Source organism: Meleagris gallopavo, chromosome 8, assembly GCF_905368555.1.
Source record: "Meleagris gallopavo chromosome 8, MGAL_WU_HG_1.1, whole genome shotgun sequence".
In the NCBI taxonomy this organism is placed as follows: Eukaryota; Metazoa; Chordata; class Aves; order Galliformes; family Phasianidae; genus Meleagris; species Meleagris gallopavo.
The window spans coordinates 22,963,226-22,975,914 of record NC_139411.1 but is presented as its reverse complement, the minus strand read 5'-3'; the positions used below and the strand labels follow the sequence as shown (position 1 = coordinate 22,975,914).

The 12,689-nt window shown below is 50.0% G+C and overlaps 2 protein-coding genes and 1 long non-coding RNA gene across 4 annotated transcripts; 2 read left to right on the top strand and 1 right to left on the bottom strand.

Annotated features, from left to right (window-relative positions):
- The first annotated feature begins 1,707 nt into the window (after positions 1-1,707).
- Positions 1,708-4,171, top strand: CALHM1 (calcium homeostasis modulator 1). Its single transcript, XM_003208129.5, has 2 exons — positions 1,708-2,266; positions 3,088-4,171. The coding sequence occupies exons 1-2, from the start codon at positions 1,718-1,720 to the stop codon at positions 3,565-3,567; spliced, it is 1,029 nt and encodes a 342-aa protein (XP_003208177.2). The 5' UTR covers positions 1,708-1,717; the 3' UTR covers positions 3,568-4,171.
- Positions 4,172-4,361: 190 nt separating this feature from the next.
- Positions 4,362-6,416, bottom strand: LOC146543881 (uncharacterized). Of its 2 annotated transcripts, none has more exons than XR_014884626.1 (2): positions 6,234-6,416; positions 4,362-4,600 (listed from the first exon to the last, which is right to left on the bottom strand). It is a non-coding gene; the product is annotated as an uncharacterized LOC146543881 (long non-coding RNA). The 2 variants fall into 2 exon arrangements; XR_014884627.1 differs by having other exon boundaries at positions 4,362-4,594.
- Positions 6,417-6,477: 61 nt separating this feature from the next.
- On the top strand, positions 6,478-12,565 carry CALHM2 (calcium homeostasis modulator family member 2). The gene is made up of 3 exons (XM_019617770.3): positions 6,478-6,701; positions 8,057-9,029; positions 9,108-12,565. Exons 2-3 carry the CDS (start codon positions 8,487-8,489, stop codon positions 9,522-9,524), a joined length of 960 nt encoding a protein of 319 aa, XP_019473315.1. The 5' UTR covers positions 6,478-6,701; positions 8,057-8,486; the 3' UTR covers positions 9,525-12,565.
- The last annotated feature ends 124 nt before the right edge of the window (positions 12,566-12,689 follow it).

Sequence of the window (12,689 nt, the reverse complement as noted above, 5' to 3'; positions counted from 1 at the left end):
GACGGGGAAATATTTGCATTCCAACTGGTCTTACAGTGGTGATGCCTAGAGGTCCCTTCCCACCAGCTCTGTTAGGAAACTGTGCTCTCGTATGGCAGCAGGAAGGGAGAGGGTGACCAACAAGCTTTAGCAGCTCTTCATCTCTCAGGGCTGTCCTAATGCCCAGTATGCAGATGTGTCTGAAGTCCTCGGGCCCTTCACCCACTAGGAGCCATGAAACAGTGATGCTGACTGCAAGGACAGCTTTCCCCATCCCACCATCAATATTCCCAATGATATGGGAATTGTGACCACCTTCCTGTCCCTCCCCTCTATCTCCTGTATTGACTGGGGCACACAGAGCCCCACGCAACTCCCTGTCATGGTGTCTGACTGGACATTCACATGCAGGACCCCAGGTAGGGATGGACTTGGGCATGCACCACTTCTGCCAGGCCTGGTTTCCAAAGCACAAGCAGATGTGGTTGTGGTGTTTCTGCACAGAAAATCTGTTGGAGTGAGCTTTCTGCTGGAAGTTCACAAAAAAAAAAGGCTCACAAAAACATGGAGAGACCAAGATCAACACATATGAGCCTTGTTTTGAACCCTACTGAGTTGCTATTGTCTTCCATGAGAACTGTTGCTGCTACACACCAAACAGACTCGGGCTCCTCATTCATCTTTAACGAAAGTTTTCCTGGAGATCAAAAATAGTCCTCTGCATTTACAAGGCTGATTCATGGCAGCTTTGATGTAAGCTGCCCTTCAGAAAGCCACGTACCAGGTGACCAGGCTCTCCTAGCTAGAGATACAGTAATCCTCATCTATATTCATGCAGGCAAATCTCTTTCCGTTTGATGAGATCATGCAATTAACCTCTTCGCAGCAGGCAGAGCTAGGACTCACTGGGTGTTACCAGTGTGCTTTGTGATCACCTCTGTGGTGGTACCACTTTGACACTCATGTCAGTAGCACAGATGGTGACAGGCTGGAGGGAGTGAATGCCTTGCTGGTGGTCAGCATTGCAGCAATATATCTAAGGCCACTTAGAGTCCAAATATTCCTGTATCTTTTAGGCAGCTTGAAGGAGCAACGTGGTGCTCCAAAGCTGCTTTGTGAGATGGGAGTTGAGATGTAGAAGAGCAACAACAAAACCCACTTCTTTTTGGTTTGTTCTTTAGAAGCTAAGCTCTGGGTGATGCAGATTTTGAGGGGGAAGCTTTGGAGCCCCATTTTCCATATATGTTATCAGAGCAGAGGTGGGGCATCCTGTCCAGCGTGGGAGGAACCCAGCAGCCCTGCTGAATTTGCAAGCAGGTTCACAGAGCCCAACCAGCAAGCCCCCTTCCTGCCAGGGCACAGATTGCTTTGGGCAGAGCACAGCCAAGGCAGCACCTGTGCCCAGCAGCCAGGAGGACTCGTGACAGGGAGACTGCAGAAATGAGGACGTAGAGAAGAATGGAGCCAGATTTAGCAAATGAGAAACAACCCAGGTCCCAGGAACACGAGGAAGAGTGAGAGGACACAAACCTTGAAGTTCTGCAAGCAGCAAAATAAACAGGAAAAAAAAAAAGGTTGCATTTCCTGTGTTAAATATTGAGGCTGTCAGACCATGTAAGTGAATTGCTGAACTGTACAAAGACTTGCTGATGTCCATCTTTGCAGAGAGGTTTTGAAAGAATGAAGTAAACCAAAGGCTCAGCTCCCGCAATAAGGGAGGAATTGTTTCAGGAGGAAAATGGACAAGTTTCGAATGGTCTTCCAGTTCCTCCAGTCCAACCAGGAGTCCTTCATGAGTGGCATCTGTGGGATCATGGCCCTGGCCAGCGCCCAGCTGTACTCAGCCTTTGATTTCAACTGTCCCTGCCTGCCACGCTACAACCTGGCCTACGGGCTGGGCGTCCTCCTGGTGCCTCCCCTCATCCTGTTCCTGCTGGGCTTTGTGCTGAACAACAACGTGTCCATGCTGACTGAGGAGTGGAGGCGACCCCAGGGCCAGCGGGGGAAGGATGCGGCTGTCCTGCGTTACATGTTCTGCTCCATGGCACAAAGGGCCATGATCGCCCCAGCTGTCTGGGTGTCAGTGACATTGCTGGACGGGAAGTGCATCACGTGTGCTTTCTGCACCGCGCTGCCTGTGGAGGCCTTGGGCAATGCCAGCCACCATAGCCTCCCCCAGGGAGAGATGAAGCGGGTCCTTGCCCGCATCCCCTGCAAGGAGATCTATGATGGGCAGGAGCTCGTCGCCAATGAAGTGGCCATCAGGTACCTGCGCTGCATCTCACAGGTAAGAGGTATCATAGCTATGCCCTCTCTGATGGCTTAGGGTAAGGCACTGACAGCCTTTAGCTCTGCCTTAAAAGGGGGGCTTTTCATTGAAATAAAGCTGCAGGAGGAGAGATGGGCTGTTTTGCAGGGGGACAAGTTGTACCCTTCACAGCAGCCTCTCGGACTCATCTCCACCAAGCCTGGTCCAGGAGTTGGCTCCCTGACCACAGGCACCCCTCTGCTCCATCCCAACAGTGGCAGGTTTCACCTTGACAGCATTCCCATGGACAGCAGGAGGTGACCATGGGGCGGAGCTCTGGAGCAAGGACCTGTGTCCTGACCACGATCCCACTTGGGCCAGGCTGAGCAGCCCAGGATGGTGATGCACAGCAGAGTTGTATACCAAGAGTCATTTAGGGCAAGCTCAGAAGGAGTAGATGTAGTTGTTACTCCATGGCTGCCACCACCTCATGTAACCCACTGTTAACTTGTGGCTGCTCTAGTTATAGCTCATGTAAGCAATGAGCTGATAATCACCTAGGCCAGTTGCCTCTGCTGCTTGTGTTTATTAGCCACACCAGGTAACCACAGATGAAAAAGTGCCAATAACTCCTTGTCCTGTGCTTAATTCTTCTCAAGTTCTCTGCTTCTGGCCACAGCTAGAATCAGGATGGTCCAATATTCACTCATCACTTGTATTCTGTTTTAAAGCTGCTCTCCCTACATTCCTTAGGACAGATAGGAATCAGTCCTATTTTTAGAAGAGAAATGAAGCTTGGGAAAAAGGGGTTATTATGGTCTGCTCGTGATGGATCCAGTATCCTCCGCTCACCCCCACAGGCCCTGGGCTGGTGCTTCGTACTGCTGATGACCACACTGGCATTCTTGGTCAGATCTCTCCGGCCCTGCTTCACCCAAGCTGTCTTCCTGAAGAGCAGGTATTGGTCCCACTACATTGACATCGAGCGCAAGCTGTTTGATGAGACCTGTGCAGAGCATGCCAAGAGCTTTGCCAAGGTCTGCATCCAGCAGTTCTTCCAGAACATGAGCAAAGACCTGGTGGCAACTCACTGCCACCCACCCAGAAAAGCCCCCACAGAGGATGGGGAAGCTTCAGAGAAACTTTTAGGCATCACCGATTGGGGCACCATGAACACGGCCCTAAAAAGCTGGCACAGGTGCAAGCCCCCGCTGCACCTCCACCCAGCTGCACCCCGCAGCAGCAATGGCTCGGCTGGGGAATGGCAGCCCCCCACACAACCCCACACACAGCCCCCTGCTTCCCGGCGGGAAGCTGTGGCCTACTATAGCGGGGTGTGAGCAGAAGCAGAGCCACAGTTTTGGGAGAAGGACTGTGGGGTGACAAGCACCCAAAGGGCAGCACTGGCACCCAGGTGACTCCATCTGCTCTCCATATGCAGCCCTACAAGCCTGCGTAATGCAGACAATGAGCTTTGGGTTGAACAAGGCAGCTGGCCAAGGCCTCAATGTGATAGATGAGCCCTGGGGATCCTGGGGCATATTGTGCATCCCATGGCACCATGCCACAGGTCTGTGTGGGAGCAGTTGCTGACGCATACGTGCAAAACTTCCTTTCTTTCATCACATGCACTTCATGGCCTGTGACAGAGCTGGAGCGGGAAGAGCTCCCTGCAACACCAAGCAAGGAGTGCTGTGCATTTGGGCAGCATTGCAATATCCCCAGTAAAGAATCAAGCTGAGCTGCCTGTCTCCCCATCAGCCCCACCATGCACTGACCCCTACGCACACATGCAGTTTCCAGGCCATGAGAAGATTTAAAATAAAGATGATGCAAAAAATAAACCAGTGAAGGGGTATCCTACATTGTGATAGAAGCAGTGTGGTTGGTGTCATGGGTACGGCTCAAGGGGAAACTCCTGAAACGGGAGTTCAGGACCAGGAGAGAGGGCCAAGCTGACCCTCCTGTCAAGAACTTTCTGCAGGATGCTCCATTCTTGCAGCTTCACCTGGATTCCTCTCCAGCATGAAGATGAACGTTGTACATCAGCCCAGGTGTTTGTTTGAGAAGCCAGCTCCAAATAAATGCTTCAGGCTTACTGTTCAGGTTTAATGCACAAGAGTCATAAAGGCTGTTTATAAAACCATTGGGGTTTCTTTATTTCAGTGCAGGGACAAGGAGCTGGGGCAGCATGTGGGACTGGCACTGGGCCAGCCACAGCCCACGGAGGAACAGTTGGGTCAGCCACATGGCTGCAGGGTGCAGCATCAACCTTTTGCAACAGCGGGCGGGCACTGATTTCCATACAGCCCAGGGATGATGGAACCCAAGGCCTCGAGGCAGCAATGGAAATCTCTCCATTCACTCCTTGCTCTCATTGCATTAGCAGCACACAGGAGAAAAAAAGCTTTTAGAAACACAAATTTTACCCCCACTGCGTCCCTTTCTAAATGTTCACCCCCTTGAAATTTCTCCTACCGCATTCTTGTTTAAACTAACCCATTATGGTTCACTGGTAACTGAGGTGACTGTTGTGAACATAAACCTTAATTACCAGTGTCTTAACTCCACAGAGGCTGTGGGGAGAGAAGAACAAAGGACAAAATGACAATGGAATTCTTTGGGCTGCTCTGTAGCATGAACCAGCCCATAGTCAAAGGCTGAGAGTGGCTGACTCCCGGGAGAAAGGAGCATGACACAGATTTATCATTAATCTTCACACCCCAAACTGTAATTAAAGCACCTGCCCAGAAATTAATAGGCACAAAACCTGATTTACAAGCAAAGGAGATTAAAAGATAAAGGCGGTTTCCACTCCCATTATTTGCAGCTCAGCACGGCTCATGGCTCACCCAGAAAGCTGTACCCCAAGTCCCACCACAGCTGTGATCAGCATGTGGGGCCAGCCAGCTCCATCCACATGCCATTTGCAAAGAAAAGCTTTTGGAGTTTCAGTTTAGATTTTGAGATCAAAGCTCTGTCCCATGCAGCAATTTTGGCAGTCCCTGCAGAGCAGGAAGGATGATCTCCCTGTGCTGGCATTTGTCTCAGCAGTTTTTCTGGATTTTGGGGATGTATCTCATCACTGGTGGGAGCAGACCCCTCACTGGGGGATGCAGCGTGGCTCCCGCAGGCTGCAGTCCTGACACAGAGCATATTTGGTAGTGGGGCTCCTGGTGGAGTTGTGGGACTGCCATGCATGCAGTGCACTCCAGCACTGCACTGCTGCAAAAACCAGGGTCAGCACACAGGGATGGGGTAAGGCTAGAGCCAAACCCAGGCTGGGAGGTGAGGGGTACTCGGGACAAAGATCTCAGCTGGACCACAGACATTGGCTTAGCACAGGTTTCGGTCTGGGCAGAGGAGAACGTGAGTGTTACTTGAAGGTTTGCCTGGGCTGAAGAGATCATCATGAAAGCACTGAGCTTAACCCTGGAGACATGGTGACAAAGTGGCTGGGGAAAAGGGACTGAGCCTCTGGCCTCTGTGACAGGCTGGAACTGGAGACAAGGGACAGCAGAGAGCAGAAAGCGAGGCATCAGTCTACAGAGGAAGTGGAAAGCAAAAAGGCAGAGAAAGACGGGAACATGCTGCAATCTCCAGCTCAAGGGCTGCACTCAGCCCCAAACACCCGACTTGTTCCACACAAACCACAGCACTGCATAGCAGCCATTACACCCCTCTGCTCAATCCACGAGAGTGGGTCCATCCCAGAGGCAAAAAGCAAAACCTGACAGAGTTTGTGGTGATGAGTTCCTGCTCCTCTCGAAAACCCAGCCAGACTGGCATTATCCACACAGGCTCAGCCAGCTCTCAGGCACAAAAACAGTAGTTTCCACCCCTTCACCTGAGACCAGGAAAGGGCTTCTCCCACACTGCCCCAACCTGCTCAGCTCAGGTCCCATCCTCATTCCCATGGGTTTCAGCCTCGGTCCCACCAGCATCCCCTGGGGAGCACGGGGGTCACATCCAGACCAGACTGGGGGCTCCAGAATTTTCCCCTCACATTCCATCCAGGAATCCATTGCTCCCGTCCTGCAGGCAAACCCCATCCTCTCCACGGCCAGCCTCTGCACAGCTGCATCGCAGATCTGAAACATACCAACGTGCTTTTTCCACTGACTCATTCTCGGCTTTTCCTTCCTTTCTTTTTTATTTATTTATTTATTTTTAAAGGCACAACCTCAGTCTTGCACCCAGCAGAAGCCACGCGCCTGCTCATCGCCCCACCCAGGCGCAGGCCCCAAGAACAGCCTCCTCTCTCCCTCCTCCCAAAAGCTGACAGCCCAGGGCACACTGCAAAGGAAGCTGCCGAACTTGAATACTGCTTTACCCACTTCTGCTTTGCCCACCCACCTGGCCTCAGCTAGATCCTCCCTGCTGCTCATCCCATTGCTGCTGGGAAAGCCCCACTCCTGGAGCCCGAGCAAAACCAGCAAGAGAAAACTCCAGAAGGATTTCAACAGCTTTCCAAGTAAGTGATGGCGTTTTTTCACTTGCTTTCAGAGATGTCTGAGGGAAAGACTAACACTGCCTGCTAAAAAATCCTTTGCTGAAAGCATCTTTTCCCCTCCTATCCTACCCACCCATCTTTCCCATCATAACCCAGCAGCAGAGTGAAGGTAACCCCTCTGTCAACACAGCATGCTCCTTGCCAGCTCCTCTTCTTTTTGCTTTGCGTGGTGCCAGGATCTGGAAGAGAGGTTGCAAAGCCTTGCTTATCGGCTTCTTCTAATAACAGGGATTTGAACACCACACACGAGGGCAAGTTTGGAGGTTTAGTATTCTTGCTTGCATCACAAAGCACAGCAGTCAGAACTGCAGGCCGGAGCTGCTGTCACGTGGCTGTGGGCTTTGGCTTTAAGGAGAGAGTTTTGTATATGGAAACCTGGGAAGATGCAGGAAGGTATTAAAGGCACTAGGTGCTTCTCTTAGAGCAGGGTGAACCACAGTGCCTTTCTCTCACCTGTACAAATGCCCCCATAGCCTTTTCCTTATAGCTGGGGCTGGCACAGGGATATCTCTCACCCTGGATTTTGGGCAGTTGTGCTGGGGGGTCAGGTCTCCCACAGAACTTCTGTACAACAATATGCATACATGCTGCCAGTGCTGCACAAAGCACCAGGGACTGTTAGTTTGCTCTCCAGGTCCTTCCTGCCTCCAGCAAACCCCAAGGCCTGCAGGCTTTCTCAGACTTGAAGCTTCCTGAAATTAAACTGCACAGGGGTGCAGAGCAGATGCAAAGGAAACAAAGAAATCAGCTAAGCAACACTTGCAAAGGGGACAGCAAGGCAATTGTGGGAGAGAATCATCCTACCACATCCCATCCTATGCAAGAACTCCTATGTAATTTCATGCCCAGCTCTATCAATATTCAGTGTTTGCACATTGGATCATGATAAGCTTTGCTTTCCCAGAAAGTAGCATCTCTTGCTGGCACCTTGCACAGTTGCAGAGACCCCCCGATGGAGGAACAGGACTGCATTAGCATGGGGCCAGCTGCCACTATGTAGCACATGCAGAGCAGCAGGACACCATCCTCTGGTAGGTCCTCAGCCACTAGCTGCTGCTTTCCCATTCATGCTTCTCCAATCTGATCCTCCCACGAAGCATCTCCCTGTACCCAAACCTGCCAGGCAAACTTGCAGTACCCATGGGACTCATTTCCTGCTGTCTTCTTGGCATACTTCAGGCTTTTACTAAATATTAACTCATCAGGTCTAAGGAGGGAGGGCTAGAGTATGAGTCATTGGCAGGGCTGGGGACGCATCCATGTGCCACTGCTCTGGTCCAGTTTCCCCAGTAACACAGCGTCCTCCTTCATTACAGGCCTAGGAGATCAATAAGTGTCCAGCAGCAACACCAGTGGTCATCATTTCTGTGGGATGTGACTAAAGCCAAACGAAAGACTATGAACATGCTAATGACAAGGTAGAAATGATCATCCCCTTGGTAATCTTTGCTACAGAAATGCTCTTGGACAGTTTAGTAGAAAACTGAGGAGTCTGAGGTTTCCCTCATTGCTTAAGCTGAATTCCTCCTCAATCCATTCTGAAGTATCCCTGGTAGCAGCAGCCAGCTCCAGAGGCTGGGACACAAGCTCTCAGTGACTGCAGTGAAGGTGTTGTGCTCTCTTTCATTTCAGTCATCCCTAGGCCATTTCACTCCCTATCATTGTGTCCCTCAGTGCTGGGACGTGGGCCAACACAGCCCCCCACTGCAGTAGGCACCTCCTCACATTCTCCATCTCCAGTATAAGATGGCTGCCCTTATTGCTGAAAACTTCCGCTTCCTCTCCTTGTTCTTCAAGAGCAAAGATGTGATGATCTTTAATGGCCTGGTGGCCCTGGGCACAGTGGGCAGCGAGGAGCTCTTCTCAGTTGTTGCCTTCCACTGCCCCTGCTCCCCAGCCCGCAACTACATCTACGGGCTGGCTGCCATTGGTGTCCCAGCCCTGGCACTATTCCTCATTGGCGTCATCCTGAACAACCACACCTGGAACGTAGTGGCTGAGTGCCACAAGCGTGGCACCAAGAACTTCTCCACTGCCGCTACCTTCCTCCTCTTCGGTTCCATCATGGGCCGGGCAGCCGTGGCACCCGTCACCTGGTCGGTCATCTCCTTGCTGCGTGGGGAGGCTTACATCTGTGCCCTCAGCGAGTTTGTCAGGCCATCCACCCTGGACAAGTTTCCATCTGAGTTTGGGGCTGAGGTGCTGGCGAGATTCCCCTGCAAAGACGTGCCAGCAAACCTCACCAAGTTCAGGGATGAGGTGACACGGAGGCTGAGATACGAATCCCAGGTAGGCATGTTGGGAAGAGAGCTGCATGGAGCGGGTAAGATTATCTTGACATCTCCTAATGCAAACTCTCTCTCTCAGCTCTTTGGCTGGCTGCTCATTGGAATCGTCGCCGTCCTGGTTTTCCTCATGAAGTGCCTGAAACACTGCTGCTCACCGCTGAGCTACCGGCAGGAGGCCTACTGGGCCCAGTACCGCTCCAACGAGGACAAGCTTTTCCGCCGCACGGCTGAAGTCCACTCCAGGATCCTGGCAGCAAAGAATGTGAAGCAATTCTTTGGATTTGTGGCACTTGATAAGGAGGAGAAGGAACTGGTGCAGGAGTTCCCAGTGGAGGGCGTGCAGCCAAGCCCCCAGTGGAATGCCATCACGGGTGTCTACATCTACCGGGAGAACAAGGGCTTCCCCCTTTATAGCCGGCTTCACAAATGGGCAAAAGGGGTGGAAGGGAATGGGCCAACCCCAGAGGGCCATGAAATGCTCTTCTTGGCTTCCTAAGACAGATGGGTGTTGGAAGCAGTTCCCCAGTCTGCCTGACAGGCCTATCAGCATTGGTGTGCAGTTCATGGATTTGCTGGGAATATGCCTGCCAGCAGAATTACTACTCTTAGCAGGTAAAAAGGAATCAACAGCCTCAAGGTAGAGGCTGATAAGCAATGCACTGAGCTGGGGAACCCCTCCCTTGGAGACAACCATCTTGCTGGTGCTCCCAGAGGGATAAGGGGAGCAGAGCAGATGCACACCTTACCTCCAGGCTGCCGGTGAGCCTTGCTGTCTTAAGCACCATCAGAAACCTGAGGGAGGAAGAGCTGGGAACATTTCTAGCTCTGACTCTTGCAGTCCCACCTGTCTCCCCTGTGGCAGGGCTAGTCTCAGCCATCCTACACATCCACCTTTTTATCGACACCAGTATCCTCTTATGCAGTTCTGCAGTGCCTGTTACACTGACAGGTCCTGGAGCACTTTACGGACTTCAGAAGGAAAGAGAAGCAGCGAGCACATTCCTGTAGCAATAAGGATACAATAGCATCTGGGAAGGAGTGGGTCAGCACTACATCAGCACACCAAATAACTGAGAGACTAAGGCAGGAGGAATCACCAATATTGTAGGCATTCAGAAAGACACTCTGTAATTACCAAGTTGAAATTTGGGTAGGACACTAAACTCCCTTTGTTCTTATTGAAGCGTCTGGCAACCTCTAATGAGCCCAAATGGTCGCAGCCATAAGAATATAAACCTGGAAGGTGACACCATCAGCAGAATAGCTTTCAGGCGAGGTGGCACAGTGGAGGCTCAAAGGGAGCATAACACCCACAGTGAACCACAGCACCGTGTGCAGCTCATTGCATTGCTCATCCACCATTGGATGAGAGTCCTGCTTGTTTGGGTTGACAGGTTGGAACAAAACCCCAGCCAGAATTACATACATATAATTATGTTATAGATACACACATACTATATATATATGTATATAAAATCATTCTTTACTGTACTAACGGAGCATATTTCTTCCAGGGAAAGGGGGCAAGAAACTTGCCAGCCAAAAGACCACTTTACGTGCACTCACTTGCTCTATTGCTTCTGCAGCACAAGAGACTGTGGGAATGGGATGAGGGGAGCAGCCCTCTCTACTCCTCTACCACTGAACTAAATTCTTACCACTGCTTTAAACAGTCCCTGCAGCAAACTGGCTGTTTTAGGGACTCAGCTGTACTGAGAGAGCAAGGCCAGAGAGGCATTATACTACTGCAATTGCTGATACTGTGCTGACTGTTTTGGCACTGTGCCCCTTTCTGCCTGAGAGTCAGACCTATATACCTATATAGGCAGGACAATGGAGTTTGGTTTTCCTACTTGTACATTCTCTCTACAGACACAACTTTCATTTACACTGTGCCTTTTACTGAAAAGCCTATAACTGTTAAAAAAAAAAAAAAAAAAAAAAAAAAGCTCGCTGAGCTCAGAGAGGCTTCAACACAGGCAGATTTGAAATAAACTATTAAATGAGTTCTTTTTCATTGCCTTTTGACATTTTTAAGGGGGTCATAGAAGGCATGTTTTAATATTCCCTTTGAAGCCAAGAACCAGGAACTTATATTTTCTTTCTATTAAGTGTTTACATCCTCTTCTGTTCAGGTAACACCAAGATACTATGTTTTGAAGTAGCATCACATATTATAAACTAGTGGAGGAGGTATCCCAGGACCCATGATCAGCTCTGCCATAATTTGCCTTTCATCTGTGGGAAGGCCCAGCTACCAGCTGGCCTAATCTTCAGGAACGATCATATGCAAGTTAAAAAAGAAAAAAAAAAACGAAACTGCATTCACTTGAGATAAAAAAGTTAATTTGCATTTCTCCTCATAAGCCCTCAGGGGTGAACACGCATATGTGCTTGCCACCCTAACATGCAAGTCAGCAGACGCAAGGTAACTTGCTGAAACAGTAGCATGAGCATATTCCTCTTACTTCCCTTTGTGACAGCTCTCATTCCTTTGAACCACCTCCACTTCCTTCTCCTCCTCTCCTCTCCTTTTGAAGGAGAGCAGCAAGACATAATGCTTGCTAAAGGATTTGTTTATCCTAAGAATACAGCAATACAGCATGTGTACGGCCTGGCCTTTGCTTTGTTTAGCTTCTCTCTTCTCCATTAACTCCAGCTGCTTTCCATGCGTTGCAATGGGCCAGAGACTTATGTAGCTTGCCCATTTTCCCACCATCTTCCTGGAGAGGCAGATTTGGGCCAGCAGCTGACAGCAAGGAGCAGAGCAAACCACTGCTGTTGGAAATACTGCACTGTCGTATTTCTCTATTATGTAGCAAATCTCAAACAATTGTAAGGATTTTTTTTCCTTTTTTTCCTCCCTTCTTCCACAGCCCTGGGTATGGTCCCTGACAATGCAGCTCTGGGCTTCTGGCCCTCATAGCCCAACAGCGCCCTTGTGAATCATAGAATCATTTGAGCTGGAAGCGGTCCTTAATGGTCATCTAGTTCAAGTCCCCTGCAATGAATATGGTTATCTATAACCCTGCCAAGGTAGTCACTCTCACCCTTCTCCACTAAGGGTGAGGTGAGGTCAGCAGAAGGAAGAAAGTACCGAAGGAGGAAAGGAGTCACGGTGAGAGCCACCAGTGTGTGGGAAATGCTGGGAGCAAAGAGACAAGGAAAAGTGTTTGGGGAAGAAGTAGACTTGATTAACTTCTGCAAAAATACTCAAAGTAGGACATTAAGCCACGCAGCTTTTTAACTCGGTGTAAGCAAGAAAAATACCAAAAGGGAAGCCAAGGCGCCTGTCTTCCTGGCATGCTGGATCATGAAGGCTGAGCTCACATGGTCTGTGCTCCTCCTGCAGAGGCTGAAAGCAATGCTGCTACAGATTAGCCTACAGGCTGTCAGTTAGGGCATGCTTTCCAGCAGCAAGTCAGGCTTAAACCGGGCTCCAGTACACAGAATTACACACAGCCCTTTCATTTTCCCTGCTGACTACTGTATAGACTATAATAGCCCCTGTAATCATAAAGAAATAATACTTCAAAAGGATCTTGGTTTCAATTCAGACACTTACTTACACTCTATTACGTAACTAATTCATTTGGGGGAAAAAAATAAAAAACCACCATTACTGCAGTTGCACTGTTTAAAAAAAAAAAAAAAAAAAGAA

What these genes read in the sequence shown, in the direction of transcription:
- CALHM1 (XM_003208129.5), top strand. Translation starts at nt 1,718, where the DNA reads ATGGACAAGTTTCGAATGGTCTTCCAGTTCCTCCAGTCCAACCAGGAG. An exon ending in ACCTGCGCTGCATCTCACAG is followed by an intron (nt 2,267 to 3,087) that starts GTAAGAGGTATC and finishes TCACCCCCACAG; the next exon opens with GCCCTGGGCTGGTGCTTCGT.
- CALHM2 (XM_019617770.3), top strand. Translation starts at nt 8,487, where the DNA reads ATGGCTGCCCTTATTGCTGAAAACTTCCGCTTCCTCTCCTTGTTCTTC. An exon ending in GGCTGAGATACGAATCCCAG is followed by an intron (nt 9,030 to 9,107) that starts GTAGGCATGTTG and finishes TCTCTCTCTCAG; the next exon opens with CTCTTTGGCTGGCTGCTCAT.